General features: G+C 35.8%; 1 protein-coding gene across 1 annotated transcript in view; it reads left to right on the top strand.

Moving 5' to 3' along the window:
- The first annotated feature begins 10,756 nt into the window (after window positions 1–10,756).
- Window positions 10,757–19,923, top strand: part of LOC139151811 (uncharacterized) — a 12,591-nt gene continuing 3,424 nt past the window's right edge. Inside the window, exon 1 of the mRNA XM_070724812.1 lies at window positions 10,757–10,857. Within this exon, the coding sequence (XP_070580913.1) occupies window positions 10,764–10,857 (94 nt within the window). The 5' untranslated portion in view covers window positions 10,757–10,763. The remainder of the gene's footprint in view (window positions 10,858–19,923) is intronic.

Here is a 19,923-nt window from a genome sequence, read left to right as displayed (position 1 = left end):
CATGTTTATTTGTACTCAATTCCGTTCATCTTACCGATACTTGTGCGATGACCAAGATCTTGAAACACTAATCTTGAAGTGGATACAGAAACATTGACAATATCTTATCAGGTGAAATCACGTCAAAAGCCTCTCGTCACAAATTTGAAACACTCTCCCAAACTTGTCATTGTTTACCATCGTCAACGTTAACATGATAAAAACCAACCGCACAACGTCTGTCCCGCAGGTTGGTTGTATGTATTGAATGTTCTTTTCATTTTAATGCATTTCTTTCCTTGCCACTGCCTGGAAAAAATAAAAGCCCTATGGCCCTATGGCCCTATTTTCCGTGTGTAGTGAAGGTAGAACTTGAGAGAGAGAGAGAGAGAGAGAGAGAGAGAGAGAGAGAGAGAGAGAGAGAGAGAGAGAGAGAGAGAGAGATTATTAGGCCTCTATTTTATTTATGACATGTCGTGGGCTTTGACAACGTCTCTTTATTGTCAGATAATTACCTTATTTGTCGTTTTGTCTTACGAATTTTAATCTACACAACTAATGACGCCCCATCGTGTCTGCTCAATACGGCTTTGTAACGCTATGTACCAGCGGTAGAAGATTTGTTCACGTATTTGTGTTGTTTTGATCACTACAAGATTCACGGCATCTCACCATAAATAGTATAATATTTGACAGTAATGATCATTTTACTGACAGTACTTTGTTATAGACTGTTTGATATTATTGTCGGTTAGAAATATCAGAGAAACGACTTTATGTTTGATTTATCTAGATGTATAAAGAATATTCAAGTGCTAGAATCATAGATCCACCAGAGTCAAGTCTACAGTTGGATAGATGAGGAAAGTGTTGTTAAGTTAGTAAAAGTTCCCGTATTTACAAACGGTAATGTACGAATATATTCCTATCAGTGTATCTAAATAAAATATATCTATATAAAATGTGCATAGTAACGGATGAATGTGTTTACACATGCTACTAATCTAGTTGTAATTTTCTGTTTATTAAGTTTGTGACGCGCAAAGTACACACGGCAAAGAAGCGTTCATCTTGAATTGCTCAATGTCATTGTCTATTAGGTTTTTACAGTAAACACAAGTGTTTTCTTTATCATCATGCAATGCAATGATACTCAAGCATCGTGAGTATAATTGCTGTAACAATGACTAAAATGTGCAAACTTAATATGGATATTTTCAGCCTAACTTTTGTGATCACAGTCGTTGAACATTCAACTATGTCACGTGATGGTTGTAGGTTTCGATTACTTTTAGTTAGAGCCTGAGTACATCCATTTTAGGGTTGCGGTGTGGGTCAAACTTTGCATTGAGATACCGGATATCACCATTGCATATTGAATGAATTGCACCTTGTTCACTGGATATCGATATAAGGGGAACGAACTCTGATCTACATACGTTTAGAGCAGCACCTGGTGTACGTCAGCTTGCCACCAACCAGCATAAAGTTTGCAAGTATGAAGTCATTAATTTGAAAGTGCATTACTAATTTGGAGTGCTTCCTAAAATACGAAATATATAATTAAAATGCATCTGCCGACTGCCTCGATTCTTATGTGTAATTAATTTATGGACTAGTTTAAACATTCTGAAAACGTACATGTCTTCTAAATTCCGCATTTCAAATGATTTGGAAAATAATATTGGTTGAGACAGGAGATAGTATTTTTTAAAAAACTTTGCACCTATTATGTTTGCAACATACCCAAACAGTTAATGAAAAGTAGGGAAACTAGTGGCACCTGTTTTCATGAAACAAACTTACATTCATTTTCCCGATGGAAATGACAAAATAAATTTTAGCATGTTAAGTTTCTCAGAGAATTAACCCCTTTAGTTTGTCATAACTTGTCCAAAGGTTTAGTATTTGCAGTATCTTTTAATAAGCAATAGTAATTTTCGCCGTGATATCTAAACCTGATTTTACTAGATTTAAGTAAACAATCATTTAGATGTTTTCACATTGGTGCTTACATGTAGAGGAGTAAAAGTTGGTACAAATCAACACAGAAATCTTGGTAACGTATGGTACTGGGCGCGAGACATAAGAACAAACAAATGTGAACTCTTGAAATCATAAATCATTATGCCGGCCACGCTTAACTTCAGTCCAATCGTATTAAAATCAGATGTAGAGTACGGCAATGTCTATACTTAGTACACGTCGGTGTTCTCTTGCTACCGGGTAAGTATAGACGTCGCCGTTCTCTACATCTGATTTTAATCAGATTGAATTTAAGTCATGAGGAGAGCAACTCCCAGGTTGAGCGTTAATATTTGTTAGTCATACCCGTCGAAACCGTGTAAAATATGAACATCTATAATATGGAAAATTACTCGAAGTTTGACGGCGCTAATACTGATTCTGAAGGAAAACATGGACTGGAGAGCCATCTCTGATTGTCGGAGAGTTCAATAAACAAAACTTTGTTTGTTTCAAAATGAAACTACTTCCGTCCCTTCACCTAAATGGTAATTGGAATGGTGAATGTGTTGACTTCCTACGGAGAGTAAAACATAACTGTTTGAGTGTAAGCGAAGTCATGAATTCACTTTGACGTGTGCCCAAACAATTAACTATACTATATTATATAAGTATGTAATATGTGAAAAGGTATTTCTATAGTTAATCTTAGCCCACCGGCTGAAGTTGTCAACCATTATGCAGTATGTCAATCGGTCATTTTGTAACATTCGCCATATACACTTTTTACCTTTCACCTATAAAGCAGAAATAAAAGTTATATGGCAGTGTGAGAGGATGTGATCACGCATGACCTCAACATATACATGGCATGATATAATTTATTGTACATTTATTGTATGCAGATAACCACTGTATATTATAACGAAAATCTCGACTACTTCTAGTTGGTAATTCCCTGATGGGAGACCGTTATGATGAGATTACCGCCACATATTTAATAGCATTTGCATATCACAATAGAAAAAAGCAAAATATTATAGGGAGTTCGTCGGAACTGCGCTCGAAGGTCGTATGGGTCTCGTAAGTACACATATGGTCTGATTTCTGAAAGTTAAAACATCATATGTTTGCCATAATGTGAATCGTAAAGTTTAAATGTTGCAGCTACGTAGATATCGTGCCTGACACACATTGGTTGTAAAGAAGAACATCTATTCTGTATTCATTTGAAACTTGGAAGATACTGAGTACCCGGACACAAGTACAGAAACGTCGCAGAGTCAAAACATTACTGACATTTCCTACAGAATCCGTGAGAAGGTTTTGCTTGACTGTGCTGCCAATGGCATTAACAGTTTGTTTCAAGAGTCGTGTCCTGGCGCCTTAAAGTTTATCAATCAATCAATAGAAAGATTGTCGGGGATACGATTTTATTGGTGTGTGGCTGTCTCTAAGGACGTTTATGCTCAGAAAATCGAAGGATATTTTTTCTCCGATGATTCCTTTACTTGTACATGATAGGATACGAACTGATTTTGTTTAACTGTCCTATATATATATAAAAAATTACACCACTCACAATGACATCAAATGCGAAGAACCATAATCTCAAAAATATCTATATAAGTTTAATTTTTAACTGAGTGTTCCATTTATTAACGTTTTGAATGTCAGCTATATCAAAAATTTCACACCTAAATTCCATTCTTTAAGGTAGAATGCGCCTCAGGGACAGACATTCGGACTCTTAAACTTTTACAATTCATTTCTGATACACCACTTGTGGGGGTTCATTTTAAAGCTATTCATGTAAGAAAACTTGTCACTCGCTTACTTTTTCGAAATTCGAAATTTTTATTTTTCTCCACAGAGTTAACACAGGGATGGCGGCCATTTGTATCGATAAATCTTGGGTTATTTGTTTCTGTAGTACTTAAATTGTCACGGTGACCCCCGATTTTTATTCTTAATTATGAAAGCAAATTGTTGAAAGATTTCTTGAGGAGAGTTTCAGCAAAAGTTGAAGTCTTTCACTTTCGAGGCGCGAACTACCTTAAATAAATACTACGATTATAGTCCACATACTTTATCTACAGCCAATGTATGTTATTTTGTGTAAATAATGTTTTCTTTTATTACTTTTAGGCGAAGTGTATAGTCCATAGAAATTGGTCGGTTTCTTTCGAAGTTATCAAACACTCACTATGTGTATAAAGAGTTTGAGTGGCCGGAGATGAAGAGAGATAAAGCAACGATGTGCATAGGCTGGCGAAGTCGTAGTCTAGTAAATCTAGACGGAGTAATTTTGCCTTCGGATATTTTTGGCCTTATGCAAAGGCAAAAAATCTCCGAAGGCAAAAATACTATGTCTATATTTACTAGACAAGCAAAGTAGATGTTCCACCATTTGATTTTGCTGGCTATCACATTTAACATCAAAAGGACGGGTATCTTATCATAAACTTGACTTAGAGGGCGCTGGGTGCTGAAAGATTGGACTTTTTCATGAATACATCAACACTGTCTGAGTATACATCAGATATTTTTGTGTACAAAACGTGTTGGGAATCTAGGATTAATTTGACTGGAAACGGTATTGTAGAGCATCAATAAGGTTACCATGTAGCTTATGAAATTGGTCCACTGCAATACAAGGCAGTGCTACACGAGTTACATACCCACAGAATGCTTTCTGTTTAAACATGGTGTTGTCATATCTGTCAACCGATTGCGTCGAATCCAATTCAGCTGGACGGACCAATTCACAATGTCAACTATAGTAGCAGTGATACATAAAATTATACATCAAGACGGACTTCGGAGTTCGATGAGGCTTCCCCTCCTCCTGAACACCGAAAAGGAATACAAATTTAACTTTGTCGTATTAAACTATTCAATAACTGGTCACTTACTCGAGGGAATTCCTGATTTCACGCTCATTTAATCACGCTCACGCCTGGTGAACGTTCCTCTTTCATTATACTTTTCATGTGAAATGCTGGCTAAATACGAGTCTTTCGTACGTGTTATGTCATTTCCTGACTTATGTTAGCGATGCTAGTGCCTTATCAACACATCTGTAGATAAACTCGACTCATACCACGTATTTCCGATAACGTTCTCTTTGTTTGAAATAGAATTTTACAAATGTTAGTCCTGTTTGGCAAGGAAAATTTACTATTTTTATTCAGCAATTGTAAATTTGTTGCCACACCCTTCATAACTTCAATTGTTATATCGACAACTTATACCAATCATGTCTTGAATTACAAGAAGGTGGCCCGTTTTCATAATAATAAGCTTAAGCCTGGGCAAAGCTTCTTGGATTGACCGAAAATACTTTTGCCTTTTTAGCAACCTGTCCATCATAACTTAACCTTCCATGTGTGTTTCGTGAAACTATTCCCAGATTATCAGATTATCGTTTATGTGTGAAGGACAGACTTCATACAGTTTCAAATTTTTCACAAACCTCCATTTCGTCTGATTTGTATAAGACCGTGAACTGCTCTCACAGCATGTAGGTATTTTTACACCCAAAAGATTTTAACAGCTGCTGCAGTGTCAACTGAAATGATTGATTAAGTCGATGGCATGACGTCATAACAGCAACGGACAAGTACTACTCAATGGTGAACTGTACATTTTCCTATGTCGACACTTCGTATCTTTGAACATTCGTGCAGAAGACGATGATGGCTCTGACTTCACACAAATTTTGTTTGCTTTTGAATCTGAGACTATCCAATGTCACCGTAGAGGGCTTACAGTAAAGAGAATAAAATCAGTCCTTTTTTCTACTCGTCTATTTAATTTTTCAAATTCACGGTTTATTTCTTCATCTCACTGATGTCCATTAACTTCTAATCTTCTTCGTCTTTGATCTTTATTTCAATGCTTATTAATTTCAAATTTCCAACTTTAACAGAGCTTTTGTCGATCAGGATCACATATTCTTATTGCACGGAATCGATGGAAAAGTGCCTCAGGGAAGTCTCTTTTTCACAGTTTGACGTCGTTGAAGATCAGATAGATTTCATCAAGGTAGTTCATCCTCATCAGATAATTCTCACTCGATGTTAAAAAGAATCGAAGTAAATACTCCGATATAATTTCATATACCTTAATGTCGGAATACGTTGGAATACACACATCCAGGGTTCATGCTTCCTATGAATTTCAGTATGGACTCGGTCTTCGCCTATTATCTGTATTCTGACATAAATTCGAAGTTAGATCTCTGAGAATTTATTCTCATGGTTGGGTTAAGTCATTTACCGTGGTGGTAAAAAACCATTGCTTGGTTTTTGAAGTGAACTGCTCTCAATTTTCTTTGTCTCGCATGAAGAATATCTGCAGCTAAATGATGTCAAACTATTGAGATGGATTCCTTAACAGGAGGACCTCTCTCTCTCTCTCTCTCTCTCTCTCTCTCTCCAGAATTGGCATGATTCGGCATCTCATCACGATCTACAATAGCTGCTATGGTATATTGTAGATCTTTTGGAGATCATACAGGAGAAAGGGTATAGAAAACGTGTAAAGTTGCTTTTTGAAAGTTTTCGATTATTCGTGTTTCAACTGCGGATAGCGCTCGTTCTTGCGACATCGTTTTCATAGCAGTGCTTGTGCTGACGCCCTCATCGTCAACGTAAGACAAGCTTTGTACAGAGACTTTTAGATGTTGAAGCCAGCTCTCCATTATACTACAAGTATCTCACTTCTTACATGTATCATTTGGAGTAGAGTATCAAAAGTAGTCTACGAATTATTTCTAGCGAGATATGCTCATCGGGAGGGTTTGCGTAAATACGTAACAGTGTTCTGGGCTTGTTTACCGAATTAATACTGATATGACAGAGCAACAAACCAGTGTTTGCTAAGCTCAGCCTAATGACAATATGCAATTTACAGCCTATGTGAACAATAAGGTTTTTTACAAGTTTATTTCAAAGATCAGTGGTGCAATTCAAATTTTGAGGTTACCTGCAGAAAAGACAATTATCTATAAACAATGACTTGGAGAAAAGTCCTCTAAAAGTTGAACCATGGTTATTTTTAAGAAAACCAACATACCTTTTATATGTAAAATCATGAACATTAAAAAAGAACTGCAAAAGTAATTACGTTCCTTGTTTTACATCCTTGCGTACGTAGATTTTTGAAGTCTTTTAGAACCTCTACCTCTAGAAAACAAAACACAGATGTGTGTATTAGAATTGGACTTTACGGCATAGCTGGTCTACCTACAAATGTTTATTACAAAGTTTTTGCAAATGTACTTCAAATGCACTAAATGTACTGAATACAACGTCATTGTATACAAAGACAAAGAAAACACAAAGTCTTTATTTTTATATAATTTAGATATATGTAAACCGTATATATATATATATATATATATATATATATATATATATATATATATATATATATATGTCTGTGTCTGTGTCTGTCTTTGTCTGTGTGTGTCTGTGTGTGTTTATGATTCAAATATAAGGATGATGACAAATTGTAATGCTCTAAATATATATATATATATATATATATATATATATATATATATATATATATATATATATATATATATATATATAATGAATACAATATAAATATAGTTAAAGACAAGAAATTGAAACCGCTTCGATATTTCATGTCAGTATAAATAATTATCTCAAACTCACGCATGTTTACCCTCGATTCATCTGTTTATCACGTGATTTGGTTTCTGAGTAAAGAAAACATAATGACTATTTAACCACGTATCTCGGAAATGAAATACTAGACCCAACTTCCTGAACTCATAAATCTGGTAGTTTGGTAAGTTGTTTGTATTTTGATAAAGTACATTTAGTACATCTTACCTGATAATATTGCTTTTGCTTAAAATTAAAAGTAACTACTTAGTATATATGAGAATGATTTGTAAAACTTTTACTGCCCATTCAACTCATATATGTCAAGTTTGCCGTGACCTTCAAGTTTTAAGATAAATGTACATATAAGTTATTTTGTAAAATGGTGATATTTTAACTGTGACATATACACTAGTCATTCGATGTCAATACAGCAAAGCGGTGAAATGTTTAAAGTTTGTTCTTTGCATTAATTCAAAATCAGGATTATCGGTAGTACATCGATTCATAGAGGTCATGTCATTTTCCTATATGCCCACTTATACAGACACTGAGGAGCCTTCATTCACAAAACATTGAGACAAGTTGACCTTTCACCTCCATTCATTGTATTTAGGTCACTAAAATCTAGTCAAGGAGGTCAATTTGAGAATTGAGGCCACGGATAATCAACTTAACAAATTAAATGTCTGTGTGTCATCCGGTACGTTTACAGACAAATGTTGTGAACTCTTGTCGGAGGCAATAGACATTCCTGGAAATTTATTTGTGTCAGCTAGCCCATATGCCACCATATTGTACATTTAATAATGTGCAAGTTTCTTTAGTCAGAGAGTTGAATCAGTAATATGTGGCAGTTTTACTTTGATAGCTAAATTTGTGACTGTAATTTTTGGAGTTTATTTCATTTTAAACATTTTGTTACAATTTGTTACTGAGGAAAGCTTCTTTGAGCAGGACAAAAATGAATATATTTTATACAAATAAATAAATGTATATACTTTTATATACAGTATACTTTACATACACATCGAATTAAAATCACACATTTGAAAGTATGCAAATATTGTTCTTTGCTATTCTCAGGCAAAATTTCACAAATTGTTGCAAAAATGTTCTTGGGGCAACTAGTTTTGTTTTATTCGTGGCAGTTCAAACTCATGTAGCCCCTCCCTCCCCCTCCACACGTACACACACACTGACAGGGTTTGGTTCGTTCTTCCTCATTGTGTGACATGTATCTTGACTTTTGCTCAAGGATCGATGTTAAAAAAAAATTTAGGCTGCGTTCACAAAAAACTTGAAGGGGGGCTGGAGGAATTCAGGGGAAATTCGAAAACTTTGGGGGTTGTAGGGGGAGTTGTTGAAAGTTTTGCTCTAGCTGTAGGGGGACCTGAAATGTTTTTGGATCCTTTTACTTTTTACATTTCCGATTCCAAGGTGAGTAGCATTCTAATGTCATTCAATTGTTCTGATGTTAGTAATAATTAAATAAAATCTAGACAATTTTGTAATATTTTATGACTTTTACCTAAAAAAATCTAAACATGTATGATTTTTCGTAAAACATAAAACGTGGGCCTGCAGCAATTTTTTTCAATATTTCTATGCAATATATCAAATACACTTTTTTGCTGTCTCCCTACAGCATGCTGAAACACACAATATTCTGTTTGTCGACAAAGCCTGTATACATAAATATGCATTTGGTGATGATTGCATTAGAGTCCAGACTGAAAGTCATTTAATTGTCAGTGATAAATGCACTGTACACATACACAGGCTGTGTTGGCAAGCTGAATACTGGGCAGTTAAACATACTGTAGGGAGTAGAACAAGTACGCAGTGCTATAAACTGAACAAAAAACATTGTCAAAATTATCAAAGTTAATACAGCTACAGCCCTGCTACTGCAATGTCACTGCCACTGCATACCGGCAGTGACAGGGATAGCTCTGACTCTGATGTCGTTGAAGAAAAATTTGGGCCAAATGACGCTCATGACAGTGAAATATACTGGTACACAAGATCAGGCCAGACTGAGAGCAACACATAATATGGAAGATATCAAGGAGACTTGAAAATATCAGGAACTTTCAATTTCTGGCATATAAGAGTAATCGAATATTGAAGAAAAAAGACTGGGCCACAGGATGCTTGATCGTCAAATATTACACAAAAGTAAAGCATTGAACAGTAAAGACTCTAATTAAATGAAAAAATGTGCGACTAAATGGAATTATTTATTTACCAACTTTGCCATTAGGCCTATTACATTCAAAATTTCAGAGATAGAAAGCGTGTATTTTATGGAATATTTAAGCTCCCAGCATTGTCAATTTTGAGCAGTATCTAGTTCATATATGTCCTGTACTTTTGGAAAAAAATATTTTTTGATAGGTCACTGTGATCAGTTTTTCACAATTTGGCAACATGTAGACAGGAATTCATAATTTGCATACTCTCTCATTTTTGTGTGCTCGTCAACAGATGCCATTGACCTGGCCGGAGTTGGATTAACTCAAATCGACTTAAATTGAAAACCCAAAAAGTCCACTGATGCGTTTAAAAATGAGAACTTAAGAACTTGCCTAAGGAATATGGCTCTACAAACTGCTAGTAACAGGCAATATCGAACATCTGTGAGCAGAACTGCCCAAAATTTTAATTTTGCGTTCAATCCCTAATAAATGTGCGGCTAAGCTTATATGATAATTGGGTGGGTTGGCTTGAAAAATTTTGATCATACAGACGGGGGGATCGATATTTTTTAGGGTATTCAGGGGGTGGATCTGAAAAAAAAGATTGTAATCGCGATTCCTCCAGCCCCCGCCCCTGTTATTTGTGAACGCAGCCTTACGCCCTTGCTTGGCTGTGTTTCCCATCGTGTAAATAACTGCTAGTTGGCGCATGTTGCAGCATTCATAAATCCTACCCTAGTTGTGGAGTTAGTAATTAAAATTTAACAAAGAAACACGCCTTTCAGCGCGACAGTTGCACTTCGACCTCGATCCGCCCCGTTTGGTGCGACCTCATTCCAGGCCACATATGCAGGCCACTGCACTGGTTGGCTGGACCTCGACTGTCTATGGCTGGACATACGAAAATGAGACTGCAATCGAGTTCCAGTAGCTTCTATTGGAGACAACAAATAACAAACACTTAGTAACACACATCGCAATGGCGTCGGAAGACGGAAGCAGTCAACAAATATCGCCGCAATTATTTGGTGATTTTCAACTTGAAAGTACGACGGTTGGACTACCTTCTTCAGGTACAGTGTTAAACAAAAATATTTTATTAGAATAGGTATACGGAGCGAAAGATCTATGGGGTTTAATGCATGCGCGACAAGGCGTATAGCGCCTGTCATGTCATCCGTTGCAACACGTAAGCTCACAATATGTCAATAATAAGTCTGACTGGGAACATTTTTGAGCAAGAAATGATTGTTATTTCGGATAAATTGGCCGCTCTTCTGAAGAGTGCGAAATTACCGCCGTATTTCGCCATTAAACAGCGCATATGGTTCGAAAATTACGATCATTTCGCAATATCTCCGCGGTATCAGGGAGAACTCTCTTCTGTAATATTTGACTCTAGACATTTTATAATTCTGTTTGTCCACTATGCTTCGAGTTTGTGGACTTTGGACACGATTCGATGATCATGTGGCTGACCCACAGGCGATGACGTTTCATTTTCCCTCGCTTTAGTGGTAATAGTAAAACTAACAATCGTTCCGAAACCGAATACACAAGTCCTTCGGAATTCGCTTGGTCAAAACAGCTCACTTTCCCGGAAGATCATAATAAAGGTCATCGGGACAAAGGCCGCCCTGTCCACATTCCAGAAATACAGAATAGAAAAGCAGTTTCGATTGCTTTCAGATGCCTTGAGGCAATATATCCAGTGGCCATGGCTTGCGACCCTAAAACTGTTAAGATAGTGGTTTTTTCTGAGGACGATTGAAATCCAACGCATTTTCAAATTGCAAAGGCATAGTGTCTACAATGTACACGCATACTATTGAGGTGTGGGTAAGGGGCCATGGCCGCTAGGGGTAGGTTCCTCCTAAGTCACATCACAGGGATCCCAGAAGTCTGGTTGTTTTTATGTTTATTAGTCGTGTTGTGGTTGACCACTAAAATTCAGCGAACATTATTAACTATTGTGTTGTTGTTGTTGTTTTAAACATAATGTAGTTGTCGTAAGAAGCACTACAAGTACACTGCTATAATTATTTGAGCCGATGCAACTTTCTCCCAACATACACACTCAACCTATACGTTTGGAGAGAGTTGGATTGGGTCAAATAATGATAGCGTCCTTGAAGTACCTCTCAGGACACTTACATTACGTTGGAAAGAACAACAACAACACAATAGTTATGTTTGCTGTATTTTATTGATCAACAACAACAACAACATGACTAATAAACATAAACAACAATACAAACAACAACAACAACCAGACTTCTGAGTCCCCTGTGGTGACATGAGTAAATTATGCAGTGTTGCAATGGTTGGCTATAGTTTAATGTAGGATTACACTGGTATACCAGCAGTATAATACTGTGAGAAAACATCCATGTCTAGTTTTCAGTACATTAATTCACCGTCAAAAATAAAGATTGAAAGAAAACAGTGTGTAAATTGACAGTGTCACACACACTGGCCTGATCCTACATCATTTAGCAATCATCAAAATCTTCAACTGACTGATTCCATCAATTTATTACAAAGGAATCCTTGTATGTTTATCTGTAATTGCTTGCACAGCTTTTGTCCTACAGTACAACACAGCTAGTGTTTGAGGATAGGTCATCTCTGGTCATCCTCCTGTGTTCCATCCACAGCTCAGTGTTGAAATGTATGTATTTATTTTAGTGATACAGCATCAAAAAGGATAAAAAAATTGATGAGAATTCAATACATATAGTTGGGGTCATGTATCATGTAATTAGGTGCTCTAAATTCTCCTTTGGGATTAGCATTTTTGAAGCTGAATTCACGTTAAAGATTGGTGTTGCACTGTGCTTCTGATTTCATGCTGGGTTTTCAATGTTTGCAGTGTTGCTGTGGTAGTTGTGATCCAGGATGACCTATCTCAAAGGCCCACAACGTAATATTGCATATTCACTGTACTAGGTCTTCACAATACACATACACTACTCCAAATCTATCAATAACATTAACTGAATGATAACAATAACCACAGTCCCTCTATCCACAGAGGGACTGTGCAATAACGTAACAGAAAGGATAGGAATTATTTGAATACGACAGATCACATTTGTACATGTTGCTGAATGACAGAAATACATGTATAAATAACTGCCAAATGTTGCAGCTCTATCAACAATAATTGTTGATGTGTAGTTTCTATTATTTTCCTCACATTTGGAAAGTACAGTTACTTATTCTACTCCTCAAATCATGTGAAATTTTCTGTAAAATGTGCAGTTTCACTTCGTTAAGACAGTGTATATGCATGGACATTGTAATGCTCAATGTCATTGTTGGCAACTGAATTTTAGTCCAGACTAGAATTCATTTGTCAAAAATACATTGCATATGATATTTTACTCACATGTTTGGCCTAACATGAAGAAAACGTACCTGTTACTAGAGCATACATGTACATATTGAAAATGTGATAAAAAAGTTCAGCTACATGTATTATTCCCACAACCCCTTTCAGCGCCATAGATTTGTCCACATTCATTGCCTTACATGGTGAGAATGGACCGGTTTACAGGGTATTTGGGGGTGAGTAGGTTAAACTACTATAGCTGCATGGTTGTCACTGTTTTTGTTTTTTACTCTCAGTGAATTTAGAGAAAGCAACTAAGAATGAAAAATGTTCAGCAATCAGCAAAGCTTTAAATAAAACAATAAGCAAATGTAAATACCAGTAGATAGTATTATTAATGTGGTAACCTTAGCAAATTTGATAACGTCATGGGTGGTACTTTTGCAGCTACAGTACATGTATTTTCTTTTTTGTGAATTGAAAAACTGAAACTGATAGCTGTGAGTAAAATAAGGTGGGCAACTGTGTTATCGAAAATTGAGTACACTGATGGCAGACAGTTTGTAAACAAATACAGCCTGCATGTGGCGCTGGGTTCTTTACATGGCAAGATAAACATAGCCTATGACGTTTTATAAGAGTAATTTGCCAAGCAACTATCACCTTTGAATAATTTTACTCGGATATTATCTGTTCTTTCACATCCACATTTAGTATGCATGACAATTGTAGTATCAGTAATACAGAAAATCTACATGTGTACAGTATCTGCCAGGTAGCAGTTTTACCAAATATTAAGGAGAGTATTCTAGTGCACGTAGTACTTCTATGTAGTACTACATTATTCTCATTTCATTCTCTCTCTGCTATGTCTTGAAGTGTCATCACAAGTCAGTCTTTACAGGTGATTATCTGTTGCGATATACCCAGGGTTACCCTCTGGACATTGCATTACAGTTACAGTTGAAGTCATAAGTACATTGACAGTGACAGATGTGTATGTAGTGGATATCTATCATGTGACAGCAAACACCTGTGTTTCCATATGAAAACTTATCATATCAGCAGCATTTCACTGATTATTATCTTGCCCTATGAATTCTAAATAGTAACTTAGAATTTTTACATGTCAATAAATAACATGCATGTTGTACCTTAGGAAGTTTGCTGACTAGCAATGAGTTTCTTAAGGCATGCCATGATTGAAACCATATCTTAGCATCACAAATGCGTATTATTTGGTGTGTATACATATATAAAGTGAAACAAATGGAAGTTTTCAGTGAAGGGGAAACCGTCATTGGAACTGCACCTGTGCAAGTTTCTTGTTTACAAATAATATATTGTATGCATGATTTCTAGATACACCTCATCATCATAGCTGCCACATTCAAATTATATGATGTACTGGTAGATTATGACAGACACGTTTTAACTTTCATTAATCACCATTGTATCGTTGATACAGTGTTTACATTGGATGTACATGTATGGGTCCCATACAACCTTAGAGCAGTTCCAATGACTATATCGCTTTAATATAAGAGCAAGAACTTAAATAGATTGGTTTAGCTTTGTGAAAAAAAGAAAATCAGTACAGAAAAGCTGCAGTGTTGCCCTCTCCATGGTACATGTATTTTGCCTTGTAGATCAAACAATTGTACATGTACGGCATATGTACAGTTTATGCATTTATACTTGTAGACGATACGAGCACAAATATTGTCCAATTATCAAAAATTTACTTATATTTCAAATTCAAAATGGCCAACATCCCTCTGTTAACTGGGGCAGAGGGGGGGGGGGGGGGGGGGGGTTGATTTTCCAGAAATGAAGATAGTGAAAGGTTTTCTGTTCTCCAACAGCTTTATAATGAACCCTCAAAAGTGGTAGACAAAAAAGTGTTGAAAAAATTTCAGAGTCTGAATATCTGTCCCTGAGGGACATTCTACTGTAATACAGGAAAGTAAAATATATGTAGGATTAACAGGCAAAACATAATTAAGACATACTGGTACTTTTTATGACAAAGACAACTTACCAACATACAAATCAATCTTTTGATTTATATTTTTGTCTTCAAAGTCCGTAGTCATTATTTGTAAAAAATCTCTATCAAAACCCAACAGATATTCTGCTTGTAATCTCAGCTTCTGATCATAAAACAAAGGTCAAATGGTCAATGTACACATGTAGATAGCCATGTTATCACCACAACTGCTTACCCTTGTTCATTTGAAATTAGGACAGTTTTATCAAGTAATTTACTTGCTCAATTGAACTACCAGTTACTGCAACACACAAACCACGATTAGACCTCAAGTATCATGCTAGTATGTGTAGCTTTTCATTATTCTGTCAATTGTAAAAACAAAATTCAAGTTATAAAGTAAATTCCATATGCTGAGTCAAAAAAGACATTTGAATGTTAAAGCGCAGTACACAGTAACAGTAAGTTATCAAGCATTGACTACTAGTACATGTACCAAATTTATACTTGTAGATTGTATAGCCATTGTAGTAAAAAGTGTACCTGTATTTCAATTCTGCATTCTCAGCTTATCAATGGTTTGATTTCAGGAACTGTAACTATGTTATCAGAAATTCCACAATTTGTATTCTGATTAGTGATTAGATAAGTATAAAACATTCTTATCATCATTAATGTGCCGTGTAAAATGGATAAATACTTCTCTGTAGCATTTTAATTGATGTTTCATTGAAATCAGTTGCACCAGCCTCATACATATTTGCTTGCATTTTATGATGCATTGTAAATCATATTGACAAAGGTGAGCAAGTAACAAACCTTTCACCATTCAATCAGTAATTTAAATAGTCAGTGTTCAAGTCTATATTTATCCTTTACCAATTTATCACATACTCTAGCATTAAATTAAAATATTTTACCTGTATTTACATCTGGTGATCTGCGAAAATTAATGAAAAAAAACCAAACAAAATTATCAGAGAATTTACCATTTTCTTTACAATTTATCCTGTTAGTGTTAGACTAAGTGTAAGGTGATTTATTAATGAAGGATATAGAATTCATTTTTGGTCTGTTTTGAAATAAACAACAAAAATGCAATTTCATGTCAGTTTTTACATGTACATCATGGCTCCACCTGATGCTACTGGTAAGCTTCCATGTCTTTATTTGTTGATTTGTAAAAATAAATAAAGGAATCTATTATTTATGGGATAATTATTCATCCATTTGAAGACTTTCAGGTGATAATTTTTGTATCACATTTACCTCAGCTGTTGATAAGAGTAACTATTCCCTATGCATGCATTGAACCATTGATAATTTCTAGAAGTCAGGTTGAACAGACATGCAGCTTAACCACACCATACAACGTAGATGATATCACCCATGACAGATGTGGTGTATTGGTACAGTGGTTAAAAATCATACCGGTAGTTTCCGCATGTTCATTTGATCAAACATGATATACAGATGGTATTGCCATTGTAATGATAATAATATTACTCATGTTTCAGTATGTACAGCATTGCCATTGCTCAATACATGTACATGAACATGTGTTGAGTAAACAACAGTTCAAAAGTGAGTTGCAAGCAGACTTAAGTATAGGATAAAGCCCGAGTACGAGGGCTCTTCTTGTATATAAAGTCCAACCCAACGATAAAATGTCGAGGCCGCAGGCCGAGACATTTTATCGTAGGGTTGGACTTTATATACCAGAAGAGCCCGAGTATGAGGGTTTTATCCGACTTAAAAACTATTGCCCCTAACTGATATATTTTCGTTTTCAATGTATTTACGTCAACCGTCCCCTTTGTCAATGTAACATGTTTAGGATATGAATTAAAACTTTTATTTGTGAAATAGCCTTCCAATGTAATGGAACATCCTATAAATGCCCTAGGGCACATTATATAAATGCCCTAGGGCACAGCAGATTTTGTGCTGCAGCTGGTTTCCGCTGTATTACCAAATTTGAATATTAAAACGTACCAGATGTCTACAGAATATGACATGTTCACTTTTGATTGGACAGTACTTTACTACGGCGCTGTCATTCGTTTCTGGAATTTGGTGACCAGGCTTTACGTGTAAATAAAACACCCTGAATTGAGCACTCTGATTGGTCAATCAACAGTGGATAGTTTTTAAATCCAGTAAAATTACTTTTTCCTTTGTACAAGCTCAGTAGTGTCACTATCACTAAGCACTTATATGTACATGTAGTGACATCATGAATGTCATTTCATGTGTCCTGTGACATCGCACCTATCAGTGCTTTCCACCAGGGAGGGGAGTGAGGGCCTAACAAGAATTGAACATCTTTTTTTTTCAAGCTATGTCCAATTCCCAGGCACAGGCTGCAAAAATATGTCAATTACCTGAGAGTAGGGAAAATAGAGCCTACATTGTACTTGTAGATAATTTAGGACTCGATTTCAGTCATATTCTCAACGCGCAGTATACATGTATCATAGCAATCAAATTCCTCTGTGCTAGAACAAGATTATGATCAGTTTCCCCCTGTTGCCCCACACCCTCACACTCTCCTCCCACACTTCCCCAGGTGATCAGTTTCCCCTGTTGCCCCACACTCCCCCCCAGGTGATCAATTTCCCCTGTTGCCCCACACTCCCCTCCCCAGGTACAGAACATGAATAGGTGCACTGACAGACGTCAAATGAAATATTAAGTTATCAGAGAGGCACAGAGGCCATATGTACAAAAATAATTCAACCTTTATGGAACAAGTACTCTACTGTAGTGTACATGTACACATCAATATTAAAGTACCTGTCTGCTTTAACTATACTGGGCAAATAAAACTTAGACTTTGGACTTTCAGTCTGTTTATTTGTGCAACAATATAAATCAAAGTTGTAAATGGTTAAATATGTACTAAATGTTGTTTATCCAAGCTGCATGACAAGATGTATGTGCCATAATATTGGTATACAACTTTGTAATGATTTCTGCAATTTCAATTTTAGTTGAAAATCAAAGTGTTATTACTGTTTGTGAAAACAGATAGAAAATATCACAAAGCTGTAATTGTTTGTGAAAACTTTGAAAAACAAATGCACTGTATAAGAATACACAAGTACATGTAGTTGATGGGTTCAAACAAATTCAAGCTTTTGTTTCCAATCCTCCAGGGCTTTGATCTAGACCTATGGCATCTGCCTTGTTAGAGTTGTTCACTTCAAAATGAGATACGTGAACAAATGACTGTCTTTTGCATGGCAGTAAATAACTTAATTTGTTATCCTTATAGTCATATGATTTAGGATCATATGCACATGAGCTACATGGCTGAAAAGCGTTATCACTGTCATTGTACCGGATGTTTGAATTGCCGTTGCATGTAAACATTCCTGGTTTGTTTTTCCAGGTCAGGAGTTGGAACTTCAGGGCTCAAAAAAATACTACCGAAAAAACAAAACCATAAAAACAAATGTAATAAAAACCCCTCAACACATCAAACTAGTGAGAGACTTTGGGTGGAAGCAAACTTAATATTATTTTTGGGCTAAAGTGGACTGGTAAACCATTGTCTGATTACATTTTCATCTGATGATTCAACTTTCTTGACTTGCATAGCCAAGACTTGTGATAATGACCGTAAAAGTTAAAATTCAAAAAGCAAGCATGTTTCACACCATACAATATACATTTGCATGTATCAACCCTTTGAGTGTGAACGTCAAGTTTTGTCACCTTTGAAAATATACCAAAGTCAATTTTTCTCAAAGTTTTGCCAAAATTTTGATAAAAAACTGTAGGCAATAAAATCTGATTTCCGTTTGATTTAAAATTCAGAAAAATTCAGAAAAATTCATAAGAGATTGGTAAAATGTGGCAGCAAAATTATGGTGGGAAAATTACAGCACTCAAAGGGGTTAAATGTACGAGTATATGCATATGAAACTCAGGCCATCAAATGTGGTAACACTTGAGATATTTGTCAACCATGTTATGTACAGAGGGAAGTCTCTTTGTATTTCAAGAGTGATATACCGTGTTGAGTAAATGTAGGTGTGATTGCAAGTCTCTTTGTATTTCAAGAGTGATATATTGTGTTGAGTACATGTAGGTGTGATTGCCAAGGTATGATAATGCAAATTACGGATATTGAAATGTTTCCTGAAAGTGAAACAGTTTTCAATACTGATGGTGGATATAATACACAGATGTCAATTTACTCATGTAGCTATGACCTTTTGATAAAGGTAATCTCAATAAAAAAATTACAGTCGTAGAATTTGACTTATTTGATAAAAGCGCATTCAAGTTTTTATTTTTGAATTAATATGGTGACTGGAAGAGTGGCTTTGCATCCAGGGTAATTAGTTGATGGAAACAGCAATAATTATATTAGCTGCACATTTATGTCACTTGTGTAGTTGTGTACACAGTAATCTACCTTACCGTGTCATGATATGCGTTTTGAAACATGTACAGTAGGTTTTGCACCTGTACACTGTAGTTAGACTAGCATCAATAGGTTAATTCAAATAGATCACGGTACAAACCAACCCATGTGCACAAACTCGCACATATTTCCATATGCATTTGTACACATGGGTTTGTTTATGCCACCATCACATGATCTCTTGGGCATACAGTCTGTAGAACATACTGCGTAGTAGAACCATTCTATTCAAAGACATGCGTACATGTATATTTGTATGTCACATGTTGTTTGTACACAGAGTGTTCATAATCTACAAGTACATGTACACGTATGTTCAACCTTATAAGTTGTGTATTGAAGCAAAAAAATGTAAATATTGAAACTACTATCGTGTGCAT

The sequence above is a fragment of the Ptychodera flava genome, chromosome 2, assembly GCF_041260155.1.
Source record: "Ptychodera flava strain L36383 chromosome 2, AS_Pfla_20210202, whole genome shotgun sequence".
Lineage (NCBI taxonomy): Eukaryota > Metazoa > Hemichordata > Enteropneusta > Ptychoderidae > Ptychodera > Ptychodera flava.
The sequence above is the reverse complement of the archived record's forward strand: the minus strand, read 5'-3'. Positions and strand labels throughout refer to the sequence as shown.